The sequence below is a fragment of the Strigops habroptila genome, chromosome 12 (assembly GCF_004027225.2).
Source record: "Strigops habroptila isolate Jane chromosome 12, bStrHab1.2.pri, whole genome shotgun sequence".
Taxonomy (NCBI): domain Eukaryota; kingdom Metazoa; phylum Chordata; class Aves; order Psittaciformes; family Psittacidae; genus Strigops; species Strigops habroptila.
In genome coordinates this window covers 1660291-1684445 of record NC_044288.2, presented here as the reverse complement: position 1 = coordinate 1684445, position 24155 = coordinate 1660291, and the positions used below count along the sequence as shown (strand labels likewise).

At 53.7% G+C, this 24155-nt stretch overlaps 1 protein-coding gene across 3 annotated transcripts in view; it reads right to left on the bottom strand.

Annotated features, from left to right (window-relative positions):
- MACF1 (microtubule actin crosslinking factor 1) overlaps positions 1–24155 on the bottom strand; it is a 135988-nt gene that overhangs the window by 53229 nt on the left and 58604 nt on the right. For 2 of the 3 annotated variants that reach the window (XM_030504137.1, XM_030504138.1), the window contains exons 37-51: positions 12244–12393; positions 11933–12166; positions 11104–11331; positions 9918–10439; positions 9335–9511; positions 8851–8974; positions 8343–8551; positions 7360–7677; positions 6500–6666; positions 5018–5174; positions 4094–4211; positions 2677–2739; positions 1704–1945; positions 1124–1253; positions 146–345 (exon numbers count right to left, since the gene is read on the bottom strand). In XM_030504137.1, the coding sequence (XP_030359997.1) occupies positions 146–345; positions 1124–1253; positions 1704–1945; positions 2677–2739; positions 4094–4211; positions 5018–5174; positions 6500–6666; positions 7360–7677; positions 8343–8551; positions 8851–8974; positions 9335–9511; positions 9918–10439; positions 11104–11331; positions 11933–12166; positions 12244–12393 (3039 nt within the window). Of the gene's footprint in view, positions 1–145; positions 346–1123; positions 1254–1703; positions 1946–2676; positions 2740–4093; positions 4212–5017; positions 5175–6499; positions 6667–7359; positions 7678–8342; positions 8552–8850; positions 8975–9334; positions 9512–9917; positions 10440–11103; positions 11332–11932; positions 12167–12243; positions 12394–13785; positions 14020–14708; positions 14859–14943; positions 15160–15914; positions 16065–16539; positions 21742–24155 lie in introns of all 3 variants that reach the window. The other variant, XM_030504136.1, reaches the window with a different exon arrangement.

Here is a 24155-nt window from a genome sequence, read left to right as displayed (position 1 = left end):
TTCGAGTTACTCACAGCATGGTTTGGAGGAGCCATGAGGTCTCCCAACACTCCAAGTGCAATCTTCCACCTCATGTACTGGATGAGACACCCTCCCCTCTTGACCCAAACGCGCCGTGGAGCTGCGTGCGCAGCTCCCAGCTCACCTGGACCTGCTGCTTCTGCGCGTTCAGCATGTTCGGGTCGATGGAGAGGGGCCCCAGCACGCTCATCATCAGCTCCTTCTCCATCAGCCAAGGCCGGAGCTGGGCTTCAGCAGCCTGGAAGCTGGCCAGCTGGTTCACTGACTCCTCCAGCTTCTGCTGCCGCGCGGCCGTCGCCTGGCTGGCTCTTTCCCACCTGCAATCTGAAGCATGGGCTGTGTTGGTGGTGATCATGCCCACCCCTCCATCAAGAAGGGTTTTTACCCTCCCGATGGTTTTCCCGATAGGAAACCTCCTCAGCTTGTCAGTAAGGCTAGCGTGGCTCTACCCATTCTCCATCTAAGAAGCTGTTTCTAATGGCTACGTGGTCTTGAAGCTCATAGGAAAACCTTGCAAGGAGGATTTCTGCACTCTGGTCACTACTGCCATGAGCTGGTCTGGCTTTGGGTGAGCCACCGAGCAAACCTGGCTTGATCCATGAGGATGCTCTCATGGGTATCAGTCCTCACACAGCACATTCAGACCTCCTGGACAGAGAACTCCATAAACAGGTTCCTGCTATTTCAAAGAAGAGAACCTATGGGCTTCTTTTTAAATAAAGAGTCTTGTTTGGTCAACATTTAACTACCCAGGGCAGCCTTAGTAATGCCTGGAATTTTATATCAAGCAGTGAAGCTTTTAATCAAAATAATCAACTCATGTTGCTAATGCTTTCCTCCCTCCCTCCCCTTCTTTAAGAAGTAATTTAAGGAGGCAAGTCTTTAAAATCCACATCCATCATACAGATCTCATTAATCAGGACAGTGCTCATCTCAGGAACACCTTGTACACCAGACAGCTTGGAGAGAAGTTTGCTATTTACTGCATTTTAATTGGAAGTGACTCTGCTCTGCTGTGACTTTGGAAGGACCCTGCAATCCCAGACCCCTTCCAACATGATGTTTCCAGACAGGAGCCTCACTAAGTGCTTCAGGCACTTACTCAGGTCTTCCTGCATCTTCTTCCAGTTCGCCGCTTCTGGGGAATCTGGGTATTTCTCCAGCAAGCCAGAAAGTGCTTCCTTTACCTTCTGGATCTTCCCTGAATTCTGTTCCAATTCAGCCAGAAATGCCTGGAAAACAATCAGTGGAACTTCTTCAGATGTAGGGCAAAAGACTGAAATCACCGAGTAGGAATGAAGCAGCGGCTACAAGCTGGAGTTGGGCAATTTCTGCTCTTTGCTCTTAAATGAAATCATTTCATTTTATTAGCAATATCGTGAGCTAACTTGGCTCCAAGAGCAGGGAAAGGCTGGGAATTGCTTTCCAGGAGAAGCTGGAGTGACCCAGCAACAAGGGCTATAGATAAACTCCTTTCCCCCTGAGCCAAATGCCTGAGAGCAGTAGGTCTAGAAGCAAAGAGGTCGAGCACAGTGCGTGGGCTCCTGCTCCACAACCTGCATGAGATCCCTTCTGGAGAAAGCCCTTCTTTAACCTCCTAGTCCTGCTGCAACAAAGCCCATCTCTGAGATCCTTTGGGAGGAAACGCTCTGATCCATTTTTTGCTCTGGAAGAGACGTTACCTTGTTGTGCTCAGCTTGGGCTCTCATTGTCTCTGTCTTGGTGGGCGAGGAGGAGGCGTCCAGCTCTGACAGCGTTCGTTCCTTCGACTCCAGCCACTTCAGCATGGAGCTGGCCTCCTCCTGCACCTCTTGCATCTTCTCCAGCATAGCCGAGAGCTGCTGCTGGCGCTCCCGCAGCGCCGCGCCGAGGCCCTGGTACTGCTGGGTCACATCAGACACATCGCACTGGATCTCGGTCAGATCTGTTGCCAAAAAGCAGCCCGAGGTGAGGACACTGCTCACGCTGCCTGTCTTCACCTGGGCTATCACGTACTGATCTAGCCCTGGGCAGCCACAGCCAGCCAAGCGCGAGGAGGAAGAGGCTGTGCTGCCGTCCATCCTCCTGCAGAGCAGTGTCACATCATCCTCCCCTCTCACGCCCGAGGGGCCCTTCCAGCCGCGCCGTGTCCGCACGCTGACAGTTTGCAAACAAAGCAAATGCCTTCGTGTGGATGAGATGGTGCAGGCTGAGCTCCCCCCACCCCGCAAGGTCACTGCTGGTACAAGGTTAAAGGATTTGACACCGAAATATAAAGCCATTTTTATGCACCTATTACCTCGCTGAACCAATGCACTAACAGCAGATAACGGGCAATAATTAAACCTGCTCTTCAAACTGAAGGGTTGGATGCCGTTATAATCCCTTAGAACCAATAAATTTAATGGCAGGCCTTAAACCCATCTCCCATTTATCAACTCTTAACACCACTGATGGGGTGTCAGGGTGCCCTCACTCCCCAAAGCTGCCCCTCTGCATCCTTCAGCCTGACCTAGGTCCTCCAGCACGGCTGGGAATTCCACCAGCTCGTTTCACTCGGGATGGGATGCTGATGGTGCCACACTGGGGTTTATACTCTCACGGATGGAAATGCACAGACAAACGGACAGGGAGGACGGCGAGGTGGCCTTGGCACAGCGGGGACAGCGAGCTCACCTTTGCACGTGTGGTATCCGTTCACGCTGCCGAGCGACCCTCCCGGAGCGGGCAGCGCGGCACCTGAGCACAGGGGACGGAGACAGACAGAGGGACAAGACAGACGCGTTAGGAATGCAGACAGCAAGCGATGAATGACCCTCCAATGACATGGACCACACCGGCCACCAAGCACAGACACAGCGTCCCACCCGCCTGGTGCCGACGAGCCCACAGTTCCCTTTGGAATGGGTTTATTCCTCTTCCTCCCCACACACCCGCACCCCTCACTGCCCTGGAGCTGCTCCTGCCTCGCTGGACCAGAAGCAGAAGAGCTGAAGTTGCCTGGAGCTGGGCACCTCTCCCAGCGTCACCCAGGGTGGATACGGCTCCTGTCATACTGGGGACCACTGGCCACCTCTCCACGCCTGGAAAGCTGCTACCCTGAGCATGACTTTATAATACCAAGTGAAGTGCTGAATGCCTTCTCTGAAGAGATTAACTCCCCTGAAGAGATTAACTCCCCCATGTTCTCTTTTTCTGATGGGATGAAACTATTTAAACCCGCCTCAGTGCACAGACACGCTCTCTTTGTCATGAGGCTCCACCAGTGTCCCCTCCTTGGGCAGCAGAAAGCACAGATACGTTCACAACCAGAGCGGGATTCATCGGAAACATTATTGGGCAAGTCTCTCTCTTTCTAACCACATATTTTAAAGCTTTTATGGATGCAAGGGGCTGCAGCTTTGGTCACGCCACGTGGTGACCACCCCTCTTCTCTTGGAGGGTTTCCCACTGAACTGCTCCTCAGGTTAACCCTAATGAACATATCTGGACTGTGCATTCCCACAAATGCCCATCCACGATGAGAGCCCAGGGACTTGTTCTTACAAGCTGGAAGACATCTTTCAGTTAGTCTCCAAACAAACCAGACATAATCTCATTGCTTCGCAGACTTGAAGCCAACAAGGAGACAAGTAAATCATGTCTGAATATCGCAGTCTTAAATTTCATCCAGATATGAAACCCAAAGACTGGAGTTTGATTGAAACACTCCAGCCCTCAGGAGCCTGAAACACATCAAAAGGGAAAGCAGGAGCTGCCTCCACAAGCTCCCTCAGCCTAGAGCTCCTGTGCTCCATCCGAGCAGCAGTCCCTGTCCCCACGCTGCGCTCACATTCAGTCATTCAGTGCTTGTTAATGCTACAGCAAATCAAGCCAAGTGTGTGGGCTCCGAGTGCTCAGCTGATGCCTTAATGTAGCAAGCACCAGCGACCTGACCATGGGGTTGAGCTCCATGATAGCTGGACCACCACAGGCCCTCTGACGCTTGTTAAAAGGGGGAAATAACCCCGTTTTTTGCTTGAGGCAGGCTCAGTGTGAGAGCAAAGAGAGGGATGAGGAAGGAGGAATCCTCAGGAGAGTGGCTGCGACTCACCTGCCTTGGACGGGGTGTCGGGGGCTGTAATCTCCACAATCAGGTTCTCCAGGAGGGTCCCTCTGCGGCCAATCTCCTCCACCTGAGCCCCCTTCCCCTTCCACTCCTCTAGCAGATCCTGCTCAAGAACAAAGGCCGGGATTGGGGATGTCACTTGCCTGGCTGCAGCCCTCCCTTCCTCACCCATCACCTCTGCGGTGACCCGGTGGCACCGGGACATGGCACCCATGGAACCGGAGCCTGGAGAGCAGGCTGCACTGGGGAAGTGGGTGTCTTCACGTTTATTTTTGTCAGGAGAAACCAAGGAGTGAAAAGCTCTTCCCTAACTATCGGGTCTGTTGAAGGAAACCCTCTTCTCCCTCCTACTGGTTTGGGACCTCCCTCCTCCTCTCTGCACAACCCAGCCTCGCTGAATCCAGTCCTGGCAGAGCCCGGGGGTGCGGGAGCCCAACGTGCTGTGGGGAGCCCGGTGACGTGCCGTGGGGTGCGAGGGCTGTGGGTGACTCAGCAGACGCTGCTCTGCCTCTGAGTCAAACCCTTGGCACATCCTGATCTAAAGCATCAAGGAGCTGGGGCTCAGATGACAGGACACCTTCCATTGTCTAGCGAGAGGGAAACACTCAGTGAAAATGAATGTGCTTGGGTCTCCCACTCCCAAATCCCACCCAGAGCAGGCAGGGGAGGCAGGGAAACCAGGCAGTGCTCAAGAGGACCTTCACACTGCTCTGTTCTCTGCAAACCAGGGACTACTGGAGGCTGCATACCCCAGAGGCTGCAGCCCAGCAGCCAGTACAGGGGAGCCCAGGATTCCTGACACCATAAATCACCTCCCAGGACTCTGCTTCCTGGGATTTATTCCACCATTCCAGCATTTCCACACCAGCTGCCAATTTCCCCAGTCTGATTCCAGCTCTCTCTGCCCACCTGGACCTGCTGCAAGCACTGGTGCAGCTCCTGGGTGCCCAGGGAGGTCTCAGCGGGCGGCATTTTGCCTTCACTCTCCCTCAGCCACTTCCTCATGGCCCCAACCAGCTTCCGAAACTCATCCAGTTGCTCCTGGCAGGACGACGCATCCTTTTCTCTGGGAGTGAAAAGGTTTTGGAGAGTCAGAGCTCGTGCTTTGCCTTGTAATTACCCGCGCCTGAATGCGGCACAGTTGTGTCTCTAGGAGCCCTTTATTACTATTAGTAGTAGATGTTGCTCAGGAGCAGTGCAGGCAGTGCCAGCTGAAGCGGGGTGCCCGCCAGCCTGCCCCTCACCACTGCTGGACCCCACAAGCTGTGGCTGGTGGCGCTTTGGGGACCACTTCAGCATCACCACGGTAGCCAACAGCGATGGACCACCGCGGGACCTGCACTGGCTCTATGCCGGGCTCTTTGTCCCACAGGAAGAGAAGCTTTTGCGAAGACAGAGCTCATTCATGCCTCTGGCCCCAGGCAGCTGCAGGGGGGATGCTGCCCCTCCTCCCTGGCCATAGCTCTGCTCTATTCAGCCCATCCCACAGGAACAAGGACAGGACAGGAGCCACGGGCCCCTCTGCACTCACCCACCGCAGCTGCGAGCAGCCGGCGCAGCCCAGAATGACTGGGGATTGTCATGAGATTCATAGTGACAGGACAAGGGGAATGGCTTTAGCCTGACAGGGGAGATTGAGATGAGCTCTCAGGCAGAAGCTCTTCCCTGTGAGGGTGCTGAGGCGCTGGCACAGGGTGCCCAGAGAAGCTGTGGCTGCCCCATCCCTGGCAGTGTTCAAGGCCAGGTTGGACACAGGGGCTTGGAGCAACCTGCTCTAGTGGAAGGTGTCCCTGCCCGTGGCAGGGGTTGGAACTGGATGAGCTTGAAGGTCCCTTCCAACCCAAACCAGACTGTGGTTCTGTGATCTGCTTTTCCCCATCACCTTCTCTCTATTCACCAGGGATTTTGGAGGTACAGCCTGCGAGGTGTGAGCCCCTTGGACACAGGCGAGTTGTTGCTCAAGCTGCTGTGGCCAATTCAAGCTCAAGCTGCTACTAAAGCTCCTCCTTCTCCTCACTTCAGCGGAGCGGGAAGCAGGCTGCTCTGCTCTGTCACCTCCAGAGATGAGAGCACGCCTGGGGCAGGCTCCCGATCCTGCACCAGCCCCCATCTCCCCTCTGGCAGGATGCTCCAGGCTGGAGCTGCGGCAGCCCACACGCCGGGAAGTGCAGGAACGCGGCTCCTGCAGCACCAGGAATGTTTCACAACGCCCCCAGCCAAGGCTTTTTATAAAGCGTCAGCTGGAGCGAGCTGAGCTGTCTCCAGCTCCTGCGGTGGGAGGAGGAGGCAGGAAGGGTTCGCTCATGCCCCCCCGTGGAAAGATCATCTCCCCTCTCCAAGGGGTCTTGCTCTGATCACTTCCCTAAGGAGTGATGGGTGCCTGGGACTCACCTCTCCTCTGCCACCTTCTGCAGCTGCAGGAAGTCTTTCTTCAGGCTCTGCAGCTTCTCCTGCTGCTGGGAAGCACCAGGGGCGAAGCCACAGGAGCCCAGCTCCGCAGCCAGGTTCTCCAGGACAGCCAGGTCCTCCTGGTGCTGCCTCAGCTCCGAATTCAACTCCTGCCAGAAGCAAAGGGCAATGCTGACTGTGCCCCAGACTTAGGCAGAGGGGATGAACCAGACATCCCTGTGTCCTGTCGAGCTGGAGAGACCCTCTGTGGGCATCACCACGAGGCGCACCAGAACCAGGTGGGCATAGCTTATGGCAAGCACAGGGTAAATTCCACCTTTCCCAGGGCTGGTGCAAGACCGTGCAGTGAAGGGGATGGGGGGACCCTACACCAAACCAAATCAACCCGCCTCCCCAACACAAGTGTCTGGTTTTATGCCAGCTTAGAGCATTTCTGAGGCTGTGGCCAAACCACTCCCCGCAGCAGAGAACTCATAGGAAGCCCCAGGGAGGAATCCCATGGAGCCATGACTGGCCACCACAACCCACGGCATCTCTGAGGGCTTTGTCATATCCTACGTACTGCCAGCATGGGTGTTCTGCTGTATTAACCCCAAGGAGTCTTTAATTGGTAAAACCTTGCTGTATCCAGACTGGCCCCTATAAGCCTGGCTGGAGATCCCCTCTGAGAACCTGCCTGGCTCCAGGGAAACACCATTCTCTCCCTGCTGGAAACAGCCTCAGCCACCCCGGACACGCTCCCTTTCCCAGGCAAAGAGCCTCCCACGGATCCTGCTAGACTGGGAAGGAATCATAGCAAAACAGCCCTGACAGAGATGGGGGCTCCTCCCCACACATCTCACCTGGATGTGCTGGGAGAAGCGAGCGATGTCCCGGTCTGGCTGATTACCAGATGCCAACATCCGCGCTCTGCTCTCAGTGAACTGCTGCAGCTTCTCTGAGAGCTGCTCGTACTGCTCCACCTTGGGCAGGAGGCCCTTCAGCGCATCCTCCCTGTCCCGCTGCTGCTGGCACAGCCTCCCAAAGTGCTCCGTCACCTCCGCCAGCTTGTCCTGCAGGGCAGAGGCCGTGGGGCTGTCTGCTGCCTCCATGAACCGTGTCACCATCTCCCGGGTGGCTTCCAGGCAGCTCTTCTGCCGGGCAATGTCCTGCTTCAGCTTCTGTGGGAAGTACACAAAAGGGATGGTGGTTTAGAAGGCTCTTGAGCAAAACTGAACTGATGTGAAGAGACTGGGCCGCCTTTGGGAACACCAGCACATGCTTTGAGACAACCAGGGATGGGTGAGAATAGTCTCCTATCCCAGTTTTCCTTTCCTTTTTGAACTCCTCAACCTGCTCTGCCTTTCCCTGGTGTGTGATTAGGACAAGAGGAAATGGCCTCAAGCTGCACCAGGGGAGGTTTAGATGGAGATGAGGAACAATTCCTTCCCCAAAGGGTGCTCAGGCATTGGAACAGGCTGCCCAGGGCAGGGCTGGAGTCACCGTCCCTGGAAGTGTTCACACACCGTGTAGACAAGGCCTCAGTGCCATGGGTTAGTGGTGGCCTTGGCAGTGCTGGTGGAATGGTTGGACTTGATCTTAAAGGTCTTTTCCAACCTCATTGATAATATGATTCTATGTGACATCCAAGCCCTACCTCTTAGCAAAGAAGAAAAGAGACTTTCAACAGGTCTGTGTCCTGGCTTAAGGAAATTAACTAAAGATTCTGCTCATATCCCTTTTTAGGGGTCTTTTTTTTTGTGCTTTCAGAATACTGGAGAACCTGCAGGGTTCAGGTCCTGCAGACAGGCACATTTGAGGTGAGGAGCTCAGGGCCTGGCCTTACCATGCTCATGGCAAGTGAGTCCTGGATGGATGCGGAGGAGAGCGCGGCTGGCTGTTCCCTCTCCAGGCTCTTCTCAATCTCAGCCACCGACTGGAGAAGGCTCTCCAGGCTCTCCTGGACACTCTGGGACTGGGCAATGGATTTCTGCAGCAGGTCTGAGCGCTCAGCCATCTGCTGGGAGAGGCTCTGGAAGCGGCTCACGATGGCATCTGTGGAGTTCAGTACAAAGAGCTCAGCGAGAAGCAAGTATCACCTTTGGCTCCTGCCAAACACCCATTGATGATGGATTCCCATCCCCAAACTCAGCAGACAGACAGGGATCCAACAGAAAATGGCCAGCCTGGATCACAGCCCTCCTCATGGGCAAAAACGAGCCCTGAAGATGCGCTGCTGTGAGCCTTTGCCTCACCTTCTCCCAAAAGTGGGAAACTTCATCTTCCCTCCCTGGTTGGTTTTTACACCCTCCCCAACCATCCCTGCTAACGCAGGTGGTGCCTTTGCTCTGTACCTGTTGTTTCCTGGATGTGCCCGTGGTCCGGGGCCGGCTCCCCTTGTACTTCCAGCAGGGACCGAGCTGCTTTCTGGAGCTTCTCCACTGGCACCTGATGCTCAGCGAGGTCTCCCTGCAACTGCTGCTTTGACACAAGATGAGGCAGAATCAGTGGTGGGTCACACATAAGAGCCCTGTACCCACGGGGAGCTCAGGGCTCCGTATAACCCTGCTGAAGGACCTTGTTCAATCACAAACTCCTTAGGAAAAATAACAATACAGGTTGGAAGGTCCAACCCCACACTGCATGGAAGGTCTGACCCCACGCTGCAGGCAGAGCTGGATCAGAGGGTCTGCGCTGTCCCAGTGCTCAGCCACCCTCACTGGGGATGAACGTTCCCCCATGTCCCACTGGGATGTCCCCATGGGCAGTCTGTGGCTGCAGTGGCCACATTCCCACACAGGCTCTGGTGTCCCCCAGGATCACCCACGGATCCTGTACCTTGGCACTGGTGAGCTGCTTTTGCAGAACGGCCGGATCCGAAGAAACCGTCTCCGAGAGCAGTTTCCCAACGGCAGCTTCACTCTCCTGCAGCCATGTCCTGAGAGACTCTGCCACCTCCTGGAACTGCTGGTAGTGATCCAGCAAGGTGCTGAGGTGGGAGCCAAGCTTGGTGCACTGCAAAAGAGCAACAAGGCATAAGGAGCGGACGCAAACAAAGCACGGAGCAACCTGGGCACTGGTGGAAAAAGCACAGAAGTCATCAAGAAAGAAAAAACAATTAAAAAACCCAATCTTGCCATATGTGCTAAAGGAATTACAGGAGACCAAGACAGAGGTGTTACTCCTGCCCAAGCCCTGAAGAAGACAATCCTTGTCCTACAATCTACATAAGTGCTAGAAGTTGGCAGGGGAATGGAACTAGATGATCTTTAAGGTCCCTTCCAACCCAGACTATCCTACGGTTCTATAAGTCGAGACACTCAAAAGAAACATCCCTTTGCCTTCCCTGCTTGTTCTGCATGCACAGGAGGAAAACAGCACCCAGGGTTCAACTCCCAGCCTCGCACAGCCCTTCCCATACCTTGGAGTGCAGCGTGGTGTATCGCCGTGTCGCATCCTCCAGCTTGCTCTTGACCACGCTCCCTGACATCAGCACCTGGGACCCGGCGTCCCCAGCAGCTCCCTCCGCATCCAGCACCTTCTGCCCCGACATGGTAACGAAGCGCAGGTCTCCTTTGTGGGAGATGACATCCTCGGAGAAGCTGCCCTGCCGCCGGAGCAGCTGCCGGAGCGCCGCGGGGTCGCTGCCCCCCTTGGCCATCCCCTCCAGATCCTGCTCCGCTTGCGCCAGCCAAGCCTCGAACTCGCCGTGATCCCGCAGGAACTTGTGCAGCTCATCCCGCAGGACCTGCACTTGCTTCAGCCGCGCTTCCGACTGCGTGAGGGAAGCCGCGTACTGGTGCTTGAGCTCTGCCAGCTGGCCCTGGAGCCGGGCCCGCTCCTCCCCGGCCAGGCTGTGGCCGTGCTTGTCCAGGAACGCCTGCGCGGACTGCGTGGCCAGGATGACATCCTGCTGCTGGGACAGCAGCTCCTGGTGCTGGGCCTGAAAGACGCCAGTGAGCAAAGGTGATGCTTGTGATAGTAGCGACAGCACAAGGCATGATGGGTTTAAACTGAACCAGGGGAAGTTCAGGTTAGATATAAGGAAGAAGTTCTTCCCTGTGAGGGTGCTGACACAGGGTGTCCAGAAGTAGTAAATGCTCCATCCCTGGCAGTGTTCAAGGCCATGTTGGACACAGGGGCTTGGAGCAACCCGGTCAAGTGTGAGGCATCCCTGCCCATGGCATGGGGTAGGAACTGGATGATCTTAAGGTCCTTTCCAACCCAAACCAGTCTGTGATTCTATGACTGAGGGTCACTGCCCAGCAGCACCCAGTGTACCTCACCTCCTACAGCACTGGTGAGGTGGGGAACACTGCAAGGCTGGGATAGGGGCAGGAGCTCTGCACACAGAAGCCCTTGTCTGACCATGATGGGCACCTTTTCATTACCCTGATGGCACCATGCCACAGCACCCACCACCAACCCATAAGGCATGTCCTCCAGGAAGTCAGCAGTGACTTCTCAAGTTTCCCATATGGAAAATCCTCCTGAACACAGGTTTTCAAGGCCAGACACATCTAATACCCCAATGCTGCTCCCAGCTGCAGCAGCAGGGTCAGTGCATGGGGCAGAAAGCTTTGAGAGGAACAAGGTGTTGTCCTGACCTTCAGCCTCTCGTACTGCTCATCCAGGCTCTCGGCAGCGCTGTCGGCTCCCACAACCTGGCCGTCACGGACGTCCCCAGTGCCTGTCCCCGCTCCTTTCCCCAGTGCTTGCTCGATGGGGTGGGGTCTGTACTCCAGGAGCCCTCCCTTCTGCTCCAGCGACGCCACCCAATTCAGAAGGGAGTCGATCTTCTTGCTGTTCTCCTCCAGCTCTTTGGCAGCTTTCACCTGAAAGCACAAAGGCGCCAGATGAAGAAGGACCCATTTTATGCATGTTCAGCAAACTGCTGCATGGAGGAGGGAGAAAAAAATCAACAGAGGAAACACCCCGAACAGTTTTCCAGCCACAGCAAATGCCTGAGACACTCACAGAGCTCCACAAACCTTCGTGGCTCTTCTGGAGGGGAGGAAGGTGCAAAGAAGTTTTGGATAAACTCAGCATTGCACTTCTAACCTTGATGCAGCCCAGAGCCCCCACCCTGAAATGCTCCAACTCCACCCATGCAGGTGTGAGCATCACCTTCATCACCAGCACATGGAGGTCCCTGATGCTCAAGCTCCCATTAAAGGTCAGCCCAAAGGCAGAGCCTTTTACTCTCCCAGTTCCTCCACAACCAGCCCATTTGTGGCTGCAACTCTCAAGGCATTTCATGAGAGAAATACCTGGGGGGCACCTCATTCAAGGGACAGACAGGAAGGAACCACAAACTGCTTTATGCTGCATCACCCAGCTGACTGCCAGGACCCCAAATGAATCTGACTGCAGCATCTGGAACCTTACTGTCCACCTTCAAGCAGAGCTGAAGGGCTACAGCTCTTTGCATGTCACCTTTTCAGTCTCCTGCTGCACTGCAGCAGTCACGGCGCTCTCCAGCTCCTTCTGGGCCATCTCTGTCCTCTCTTGTAGGGACCGGTACTGCTCCTTGGCATGCTGGAGCTTCTCCTGCAGCGCTGCCAGCTCCCCAGGGTCCATCTTTGTCTTGTTGTCCTCCAAAAACTCCTCTGCGCTCTTCAGGACGCTGGCAAAGGAGGCGGCTCTGGTGTGCATGTTCCTCTGCAGCTCCTGGGCAGACAATGCCATCAGCTCCATGTACTCCCAAGCCTCTCCTCCTTTTGCCCCCCAGCTCTTAGAGCACTGACCTTCACATGGCTCTGCCTCTGCTGCAGGGTGGACAGGTCTCCTTCGCTGGCTGCTCTCTGCTGCTCCACCAGCGTGTCCTCAGCCTGGCTCAGCCAGCGGCTCAGCTCGGCCAGGCTCTGCGCCCGGGCTGCCTGCTGCTCCTGCAGCGTCTGCGGGCAGAGCAGAGGCGAGAGGGGACAGTTAGTACCAGTGCTGCACCCCGGGTCGTGCTCATCGCTGCAAGGCAAGGTGAGAGGTTACAGCAGCTCCTGAAGATGAGGATGCAGCACAGAAACCGGCTTTCCCAGCTCTCCATGGGCTCCCTTCTCCGGCTCGCACACTGCGGGAATGGGGCTGTGGTGCCAAGGCCCTGCTGAGCAGGAGCTGCTCACTGCACGGCTGCCACCACTCGAGCAGGTTTCTGCTCTTTGAGAAGCCCACTGAACTCCAGCGTGGAGCTATGCTCCAGGTCATGCGCTCCTCTCCTGGAGAGCTCAACCACAAGTTTCTGTGCCTTTTCCATTCAGCCTCACGAGCATTAAAACTGCAGCAGAAACTCATCGAATGAGAGGTAACAACAACCTGAGGTCAGGCAGCACCACTGTGGAGCCCCAAACAACCCAAGTAGGCTGGTTTCGATTCTGGGGTTGGAGAGGGAGCCTGGGAGAGGGAAAGCGTTTCTGTAGCTGATCCAGCTCCTTGGTTTTGCTGCCAGAGCACAACACAGAAGCGCCTGTTTGAGCAATTGAGCATGATGTGACCTGAGAGTCCCTGCAACGTTCCTGCTCCCCTTTCCCAGGGGTGATAAAGGGGTTTTTTTGAGTTTCACTGGGCATTTCAGCAAGGTGATGTACAAACTTGTGCAAAACACTGTTTTCTTGTTTCTCCCAGTCATAAGATACGCAATAGAAGCACATTGAAAGAGCCTTCTTAAGAGCTCTTCAGCTGCAAAGCGAGTTCTTCCTGGGTTAGGATGGGCACACACTCAATCTGAAAAAGCAAAGCAAACTGGTTAATATACACACACACTCCAGAGAGGACAGGCAAGAGTTACAGAGAGCAATTGTTAATAAAAACCACATTAATCCTGTCTTGAATAAGAGGCTCCATGCAATGACGGGTGCTGCAGCAACGCAGCAGAGACCTGAGGAGTTGCTTTTGCAGCTGCCTGCTGCCTTGATAGATCATCCGCCGTTTCTCTGTGACAGCTATACCTGACTTGAGCAATGGAAATAAGACATTAAAACTGCCAAATGTCTGTGGTGGCCCCTCTGCACAGGGGTTTTCTGGTGGGTTTATTCCACCCAGCCCAAAGCAACTCAATGGCTGCACTACCCAGACCTCAGTTAGGCTCCATCTTTTGGGAGGAAAGCAACTTTCCACCTGGGAGTTACATAGTAGAAGAGAAAAGACTTTAGAGGAAGCTCATGATGTGCAATAAGTCATAAACTGTGAGTGGCATGCACACGAAATCCCAAACAGGAGGTGTCTCAGCGCACGTTCTTGTGGCCGGGAAGCACTTCAGCGAGCAAACTGCAGCCAGGAAGCAGATGTCTCCCAACCTTCACCTGATCCGTCTGCTCCACTTGCTGGAGACAGACCTGCAGGACCTCCACCCGAGCCGTGACGCGCTCCGACAGGTCCCGGAAAGCCTTCTGCAGCTCATTGAGCAGCCGCAGCAGCTGCCTGCTCTGCTGAGGGGTCAGGTCCTGAGCGTGCTCTGAGATAAGGAACTGGACGTCGAAGGCAGTGGCGTCGAGCTGAGACTTGGTGTCAGCCAAGGGCTCTTTCAGCTCCTGAATGACAGAGAAAAGACCTGTCAAAACGACTCTACAGGCCTGCTGGTGACCATGGTGCCACCAGCAGCTCTCAAAGCATTTGATCCCTGAGTTCAATGCCAAGGAGCTACCAGCAACCAGGAGATGCTGAACTGACCAAATCTTGAAAGCTATTGCTAGAAGGGAATCACAGATTGCAGACTGGTTTGGGTTGGAAGGGACATTAAAGCTCATCCAGTTCCAACCCCCTGCCACAGGCAAGGACACCTTCCACTAGAGCAGGTTGCTCCAAGCCCCATCCAACCTGTCCCAATACAAGGCAGCCACAGCTTCTCTGGGCAACCTGAATATATGTGGAGGGGAGTCTGAGCTCCTCATACAGCTGATGGAGACCAGGGCAGGTGTGATGGATGCAGCAAGCAGAGCAGAAGGAAGCAGTTCTTTCCTCAATAGCCAGATGGGAATCCCTCAGCCCCCACCCCACCCCTACATTTGAGCATGTCCCCCAAACAGCCAAAGCAGATGGCTCCTGTATTGCAGAAACAAATTACTTTGGAGCAAACACAATATTATTGCTCCTCCTGCACCACAGGATAAGGGCAAACCCTTGGTAGGCTCCAGGAGGGAAGCAGGATTAAAAGCTTCTTCTCCATGCAGAGGACAGCATCTTCATCAGCCAGAAGGATTAGGGGCATTGCTATGGTTACCTTGTAGTGCTGCAGGCAGCGGCTCAAGCTGTTCACATCAGTCTCGAGGTGGTAATCACTGCCCTCCAGCGACTCTGCGGTGCTGAAGACCCAGCTCAGCAGCTCCTGGAGCTTGCCCTGGAGAGTCTTGTGATGTGCCAGGATTTTAGCCTTAAAAACAGGGATGTATCATGTAAAGGAGCAGAGCACTCCCAGGAAGGAGCACTGGGATGTTCGGGGCAGACGCCAGCTTTACCTTTTCAGTTTCTGCTGCCCCGCGAAGGTTTTGCAGCCGGGACTCCAGGACATCACTCGTGGAGCTCAGAGACTTCTGCAGGTTCTTGGCATCCTTCTCCAAAGCCTTCAGCAGTTGCTCAGGGACTTCTTCAGGGGGGTTGGCCACAATCTGCTTCACGGCGTCCAGCTCCTGATTCACTGGGAAGCTCAGCTCTTGCAGCTCAGCGCCCAGGGCCTGAGGCAAGACAGGATTGTTATGTCTGAGACAGGGTTACTTCATCTTCCCACTGCCAAAACTGAGGAAAGGTTCTGGAGACCCAGCTCCAAACTGCATCTATCTGCTCAAGATTCATCACCGTCCTCTGGCCCTGTTCAGCTGCCAGCACTCGCCTGGGCGTTTTCCAGGCTGTAAGATTCATTTCAGTCAAGCTTATGTTACTGCCTCTGGGCTGAATCCCTTAGAGCAGCTCCCAGTGCCTAAAGTGGCTACAAGAATCCGGGAGAGGGGCTTTGGGCAAGGGCCTGTAGGGACAGAATAAGGGGGAATGACTTTAACCTGACAGAGAGGAGACTGAGATGAGCTCTTAGGCAGAAGCTCTTCCCTGTGAGGGTGCTGAGGCGCTGGCACAGGGTGCCCAGAGAAGCTGTGGCTGCCCCATCCCTGGCAGTGTTCAAGACCAGGTTGGACACAGGGGCTTGGAGCAACCTGCTCTAGTGGAAGGTGTCCCTGCCCGTGGCAGGGGTTGGAGCTGGGTGAGCTTGAAGGTCCCTTCCAACCCAAACCAGCCTGTGATTCTGATTGTCTAAGCAGGGAGGAGAAGGTGAGACAGTGCGGGGACGGATGGGGTTTGCCCATAAACCCCTGTTAAACCTGAGTCTGACCTTCCTGCTGGCTCCCAAGGGCAAGGAGGACGCGCATGGGCTGTGCATGAAGCTGGGGACAGGAGGGATGAGCTGTGTCCTGCTTAACGCCAGCCAAACCCAGCTCACCTCCGCCTGCTGCAGCAGCTCGTGCAGAGCTGCCAAACTCTGCTCTGCCGGCTGCACCCGCTTGATCCGCATCTCGACATCTCGGAGCATGGACAGATAGGATATCAGCTTCTCGTCGTGCTCCAGACACATCTTCTTGCTGAACATGATCTGCGGAACCAAACAGCAAAGCAAAACTTGGAATTTAGAGAAAAGAAAACAAAGGATTATTATTCTTTCTTTCAAAGAAAGATTCCGTTAATAACGTTCCACTTGCTGGACTTGCCCCTTGCTGGCCTTATCTACAAGATTTACTACAGGGAAAATAAAACACGTGGCTCTTTTCCCAACATAAATGGCAAGAGATGCCTGGAGTTACAGTAAAAGTGCCAAAAAGAGAGTCCTACTTATTACTCATTTATACATAATGCTCCAGCAGAAAGAAGCCACAACTAAGCCCCGAGTGTTTTCAGTCAGACATCACCGGGTCCTTTGCCAAGCCCATTGCAGCTGATGCTGCAGCATCAAGCTCAAACATCCACCCCTCACGTTCTGGCTGTGCTGAGGACCTCGGGCAGATTTAACATCAAACCTACACAAAGAGCTCATCAAAAAATGTCGAAGTAGCAAAAAAACATCAATTTACCTGGGCTGGTCTCGTGGATTCCCTCGAGGTTTCCAGCAGCTCCCCTTCCACTATCACAGGAAGGAGCAAGCTCCGGTCACCAGGACCTGGCTGCCTGGTCCTCTCCTGGGCTGTTTCTCCTTGGGATCTTGGGGGAGCAGGGGCACCCCCTTGCCCTGTGCCGGCCTCCGTTGTTCGCTCTTGTTGTTTCTCTTCTCCAAGCTCAAGGACTGCAGAAGCGGTTTCCTCAACTTCCCTGGGTTCCTCTCTGATAAGTAATTCCTGGGGCAGTTCGTCTGCTGCAGGGACTGTGCTGGACACATCGCTGGTGGCTTCCACTTTGGTGTCTTCCTGGGTCATCCTCTCCTCCAGGCTCGGTGCTGCTGAGGAATCCTGACCATTTCTGGTCCCACTTTCCATGACGTCTTGAGCTCCCCCTTGCTCTGGGGGGACAGGGGCCACCTGAGCCCCGCTGAGGTTTTCTTTATCTTCCTCAGAGATAATCCTGGTGGCGGTTTCATGTTTTGGTTCTGGTGTGCTTGAGACCAAGTCCTTCTCCTTCTTCCCTGGGATTTCTTCGGAAATCAGAGAAGGAAGGGACTGCTTTTCTGCAGAAGATCTCTCCGGCTGAGCGCTGTCTCCTGCACTACTGATCTGCTTTGCTTTCTTTTTCTTTCTCTTCTGTTTCTGGGTGGGTTTTAGCTCCATTTCACTTGTTTTCTCCTGATCAACTGGACCTTCTATACCCAGTCTCAGGGTTTCTCCTTCAGTGTGTTTGACAGTTCTTTCACCTGCAAGCTCATCTCCTTCAGGCTTTGTAGGGATGCCAGTCTCAGGGGGTTCTCCAGACTCTGCAGGACTCATCTCTCCCTTCCCCTGACCCACATTAACAGATGCCCTCAGGGCTGCTGGTGGTACCCGGTCCAGGCTGCCCTCTCGCTCTCCTTGCTCAGAAGCCTCCACTGCACCTTCTTCACCTGCTGCAGCTCCCTCTGCACTTACAAACTCTCTCCTCCTCCTCCTCCTCTCCTCACCATCCTCCACACTGTGAAGCACCTCCATGTCCTGCTCTTTCACAAAACCAAATCCCTCCACTTTCTCTGTGCCTTGATCTACTACTTCTCTCCTCAATTCCTTCCCCCAGGCAGTTCTCACTTGAGAGCTGCTTTTTGCAATCCCCTTTTCCATAGCCCTCACCACCACTGTCTCTTCAGGGAGAGATGCTGCACCTAAACCTGAGGGGTATTCTGGAGTCAGCTGGACCATTTCTTGGGGATGGTGCATTAAACCATCCTCTGAAGCTTCTTGAGGTTTTGATTCCCCCTCTGAGGGTGTCACTGGGGGTCTCTCAGTGGCAGCAGTTGCACCTGCAGCCATGTCGTAGCTCACAGCTTCAGATTCAGGTTTGTGCTCAGCACCATCAGACATCTTGGCAGCACTGGTAGCAAGGATGACATCTTCCGCTTTTGGAGATGCTTCTTCCTGGGGTTTATCTACTTCACAGACCTCAGAACCATATTTGTCTTCGGATATTTGAGCATCCTGAAGACTGGCAGCTAATTTTTGGCTAATCAGTTCTTTTTCAACAGCTTCCTTTAAAGTCAACCTTTTCCCACTGCTTGCATCAACGATTCCCCCAGCCCTCATCTGGTTGGCGGCGATGAGCTTGGCCATGCCCTCATCCAGCAGCCCATGCTCCACAGCAGCCCTCAGGGACAGCCTCTTGCTGACAGAGCCCTCCACAACCCCCCCACCGTCTGCCTGCGCCTGCAGCAGCCGCAGCACGGGCACAGGGTCCACCTTGCCCAGCCGCACCGCCGCGGCGCACGTCAGCTTCTGCCCCGTCACCTCGTCCCTGATGGCTCGGAAGGGATGGACCTCCAGGTACCTCTGGCCAGATTCAATGTCGATTTTACACTTCTTGATGAACTCTGAGTAGGGAACGACCATGCAGGTCTCGGGATCTACAATTCCTTCTTTCATCTCTGGAGATGACAGGACCTTCTCCACAACCGGCTGGGGCAGCAAGCCTTCCTGCACCGCCTGACACAGTGCCAGTCTATGGCCAGAAGCAGGGTCAAAAATGCTTCCACTCCCAGCTTGGATTTCTTGCACTTTCCTCTGGAAGTCTGGACTAACGAGCCCTAATGATACTGCCTGGGACAAGGACAGCTTCTCCGTTGTATCTGGATGAACATAGTCCTGCAGACACACACTTTCAGCTTTCCCAAGTTCCTCACACAGATCTTGATCAATCAAACCATGTTTCATAGCGTCATTTACCGAAAGCCTCATTCCAGACACGTGATGGATGATTCCTCCCTCAGCAATCTGCTTGGTCAAGAGCTGAAAAGCTTTTTCCTTTTTCAGAAGCCCTTTTTCAACAGACTGTGCAACAGTCAGAGGCTGCTTGGTTTTAGGATCCACAATCCCACTGGTCTCAGCCTGTAAGCTAATGAGCTTCTGCCTGGTCACCTCATCGGTACCTTTCCCTTTGGAAGCCTTCTCCAGCTTGACCAGCTCCTTCTGGCTTGTTGGCTCTATAAGGCCCAGATTTGAAGCCAAAGTGACTGATACTTTCTTGCCACGTTTCAAGTCAACAATCCCTCCAGTAACCACTTGTCCTTCCAAGATCCTCATTGCTGTTTCCTTGTCCAGAAGGCCAACGGCAGCGGCATCCTTGACAGAGTAGACGAAGTTATTGCCTGGGTCAAGAACGCCACTTATTGCTTTGTCAGATGCAAGCACCTTCTGGAGAAGCCTCTCATGCATCAGACCTTCTTCAATGACATCCTCGGTGGTTAATGATTCACAGGTCTGAGAGTCAAAGAAGCCACTGAACATCTTCATTTTCTCCATGAGTTTCACAGCCGTGTGGCTGGGCACCACCCCGCAGGCGACTGCTTCATTCAGAAGAAGGGTCTTGCCTGTCTGCTCATGGATTATGCCACCACTTTGGAGCTGTGTTAAGAGCGTTTCCAGAGTGTCCTCTGCTTCCTGTTCTGCAGGGGCTGGCAGGGATGTTTCATCAACACTCTCATCACCAAACGCTTCTTCCACCTCTCCTTCTTCCACTTCCAACATGCTTTCCACGTCTTTGCCTTGCCTCTCTGTTTGCTCTGCCTCTCCAGTTTCAGGGAGCACAATCTCCTCTCCTCCCAACACACCGTTCTCAATCATTTCCTCGTGTAACATATAAATCTCTCCAACATCTTCTGCCTCTGGTCCAGGTTCCTCCACACCCTGAGATGTCTCTGTCACGATTTCCATTCTATCCCTACGTTCTGAAACACCCATCGATATGCAGATCTCACTTTTCACAACAACTGCTGCAATTTCTGATGCCCTCTTCTGATCTTCAATACCTTCCACTCCATCTACTGTAGTAGACTTGGACTCTTCTTCTGTCTCAATCATCATTTCTTCCGTTTCTCTGAATCCACTACCCAGCTCACCAGGATGTCCTGGCATTGGTAATCCTACATGGTGTTCATCCTTGCTTGTAGAATCTACTTCCTCTCTTCCAAACTCAGCATCAGTTTCACTCTTGACAGCAGCCTGTTCGGTATAAACCTGCTCCTGCTCCTCCACAAGCAGGACATCTTCTACATCCTCCATCAGGAGGCTTTGAGGTCCCATCGCCACCTCCCCATTCTCCAAAGCAGTTGTGGGTGGTACGACCTTATCGCTTCGTTCTTTTGAAGGAGCAAATTGAAACTCAAGCTGCTGCAAAGCCAAACCATTGCAAGGCTCGCTTTCAAGAGCTCCATTTGCCTTTGTCTCCTCAAAGCCTTCACTGTCTTCCAGCATGTATGCACAGGATCCGTTTTCTTGGGTTTGGATGAGGGCTTTAGTGAGATTGTTCAACTCTCCATCCACTAAGAGCAGCTTCTGGCCATCATGGATGTTGATGTAGCTGTGGGTCATCAAGTGGAACATCAGCCGGTCATCGTCACTCCTCAGCAGAGGGTCAGTTTGCTCTTTGTGATCTGTGGGACTCCTTCCAGCAGAGCTCTGGCCGTGCCTGCTTCCGCTTGAGGAGCCAGCAAGCTGCACGCTGGCCATGACATCAGGCATGACTGTTGATTTCAGCTTCCTCACCACATCCCTCTCCAAGATGCCATGTTCAACAGCTTTCTTCCAGGACAACACCTCAGTGGTTTCTGGTATAAATACACCCTTAATGAGTTGCCTCCTGCTGAGAATCTTGTAAACCAACTCTGTGGACAGGATTCCTTGCTCTAAAGCATCCGCAACCGAGACGATCTCCCCCGTCTCTGGCCACAGGAGCCCCATGAAGGACCACAGCGATTCCAGGACCACCAATGCAATTTTTGGTGCTACCAACTCTTTCCTTACAGCTTCATCAATGGTCAGTCTTTCTCCCGTGATGGTATCGATGATGCCACCTGTCTGAAGCTGCCGGACAAGAAGTGTACATGCCAAATCCTGGTCAATTAAATTATGCCTCACAGCCTCATCCACAGTCAGTCTGTGCCCCGTCCTGGGGTCCACAATGCCACCAGCAAAGAGGTGGGCTTCCAGCAACCTGATCGTGACCTGCCTGTCTATCAGCCCCTCCTGGACCGCACGGAAGATGCTGACTTTCCTGCCTGAGCTCAAGATCAGCATCCCACCCGCCAGCTGCTTGACCGGGAGCAGCCTCAGCCCCGTCTCTTGGTGGGTGATGCATCGGTGCATGAGCTCAAGCAGACTGACTTTCTCAGCAGTGTTGGGGTCAATCAAATCCTTGGCACCCTCCAGGTGAGACACAAGTCTGGAGTAAAGCTGGGGGGTAAGGAGCCTTTCTTGCACCGCTGTCTCCATGCTGATTCTGCCCTGATGGACTTTAAAGCCCCCAGTGACGAGCTCAGCTTCAAGAATCTTTAGCCCAACGCTCTCACTGATCCTTCCCTCTTCTATCGCAGCAACAACAGGTAGGAGCTGCCTCCCTTCACATCTGACTTCTTCCACCCGGTGGAGAGCGTCCTTCAGTTCCTGCAGCACCTGGAATGTCCTGGGATCGATGATGTTTCTTGCCAGACCTTCCTCCAAGGAGAGTTTCTCATTGGTCTCTGGAACAACTAAGTCAGATGTGATAACCTGGGCCTCCAAGAGGACAAGGCCAGTGTCCTGATCTATAAGACCTCTCTGCATGGCACCAAAGACAGGGAATATTTCTACCGTGCCAAGATCAATCACTCCTGCCACTGCTTCGCTGCCCTAGAACAGAAAGAGAAGTAAAAGAATTCAATCACAATCGAGCATTTCAAGCATTTGGATTGCATGAGGGAGGTCTCAGCTTCAAAAAAAAACAAACCCAAAACCACCTAAACAGGCAAGTCCCAAAGTGTTTGAAATGCATCTCCAAAGGCACCACAGCACACAAATGGGTGCATTTGCTAGCTTGCACGTTGCCAGCAAGTTTTAATGCTCATCTAGTCCATCTCCCAGGGCAGCACAGAGATGCTTCCAACATCCACCAACAGCAACGCAGCAAAGCGGCAAGCAGCAAACCCCAGAGGTGCTCCTAATGCTCCATGGAGAAACAGAGAGAAGGAGACCAACAAGCACACCAAAGCTGCTCAACACCTCCACTTTAAAAAGTAAAGACAACACGAATCCCACCATATACTCATAGAGGAGAAAAATCCCAAAGATGCCCACTTCAGGGCATTTAGGAATCTCTCTCAGCGTTGGCTCCTGCCATGCTTTAAATCCTGCACTTCCCAAACAGATCCCAAGTGCCAGGATGGCTGGGGAACCCCACAGCCCCTCATGCCATCGAGCAGCTCCAGAGCCTCACAGACTGGCCATGCATCAGGACAGGAGCGCTGCATGCAGGGCAGCTCGCCAGCACGATCACCGGCCCCTGCACCTCCACATAGCCAGGGCGAGGGGAGGACTGTGATAAGTTGGAGGTCCCAGGCTGGGAACAGACCATCTACTTCAGTGTTTCTGCAGGGGCTTTTCCCTTCTTTCCAGTATCCCCACAGGTAGGGCAATAATTAAGATGACAAAGAGCAGCAGCTCTTTGGACACTGGGGTTTCTCCCAGTCCCACTGGTTGGGTATAAGGTGACTCAATCTTTTTGTGAGGATCGGGAGGAAGTGATCGGCATTGTGGGATGAATTCCTTTTGCATCCCAAACACCCTCTGGTATCTCTGTTTCATTGGCGGGTCTAACAGCACCAGTGGCTGGGGGTGCTTTGGTCTGTGGAGACACAGTGAACCTGCCAGAGAAACCCTAAGCTCTCCACCACCACCACCAGACTGTGACATGCACATTCAGAGATGAACAAGCCATGGAAAGACAGAGAAGAGGAGGGGGGAAGAATAGAGAAAAGAGAAAAAAGGAGATGGGAGGGAGGGGGGTAAAAGGCTTTTACTTACCCGAGTTGCAGGGTGTGCCTTGAGCAGTTAAAGACAGAGCCTTATGGAGCAGTTCAGCCGTGTCACACACAGTGTAAAGCTTGGTGTTAGCGTCCAGCATGCGACTGCTTTGTTTGCAAAAAGAACCCCCCACACAGGTCGTCCTCCTTCACCTTGTGTGTTTTGTTTGTTTAAATCCCGGAGGGTTAGTTAAACTTGTAAGCAAGGATGTCAGTTAATCTCAAAACCAGTTGACATGAAACACAAACTGTACAGGACACATCATGCTCAATTTAGCGCGTTCTGCTTTGCACTCCCGTCTTTCGTAACTTCTCTTTGACAGTTGGATGTTTCCAGCAAGCAAATGTTAAGAGTTCCTCATGCTCCCTCTACAGTGAAGCAACTGCACCGCACAAGAGCCGCAGGGATCATCCCATAGATGGGATCTATGGCAAAGCCCCACTGCCACCTCTCCTTTTGTTTCCTGGGCTTCGTGGAGAGCGTGAGTGAAAACTGTTCCAGCCTGAGCCCCAAAGTGTGCTGATGCTGTAAGAAAACAAGCCCTGGAGAAGGCTTTTTCTGTCAAGTCATTTTCCTGCCCAGGAGGGAGGAAAAGGGAAAGGAAAAAGCATCCTTTCCGCAGGCAGGCTGCTCGCAGCTGCTCTCTTGGCAGCAGCAGCATCAAAGCCATGATAGTTTAGCAGTGACTAGGGCCAGTTTGCTCACCACAAGCTTTCTGCTGCCAGCACGAGGGCTAAAGGGCTTGCACCAGAAAGCATTTACTGCACTGACACGCCTGAAATGTGCTATAAAGTCCAATCTGGAGAGAAACAGCCTATTTAGGTGGAAGCTGGACAGGCAGATTTCAAAGGAGCAGCCCATGAGCAGCTTGAACAGGTCTTCACTCACGGACCCAACAGCCAAACCCTGCGTTACGTGTCCAGATCTGAGCGGGCTGTTGCTTCAGAGTACAGGGAGCCAGCAAGCAAACACACAAATATATCATTGACACATGTATACACACTCACATAGCACGTACATGTATATCTGAATGACTGGAGACAGCTCCTAACAGAGGCAGTAAGGATGCGCTTCCCGCCCTCCCTACCCAGCGGAACACAGATGTGGACTGGTGGATGGGAACAGGGAACGGGTGCAGCTATGGATTGTGAAGGTCTCCCAGGCCAGCTGAGGACCTCGTTTTCAGCTGAGCAACTTCATCCAGAGACAAACCTCACCAGACCCTGAGATACATGAGACTACAA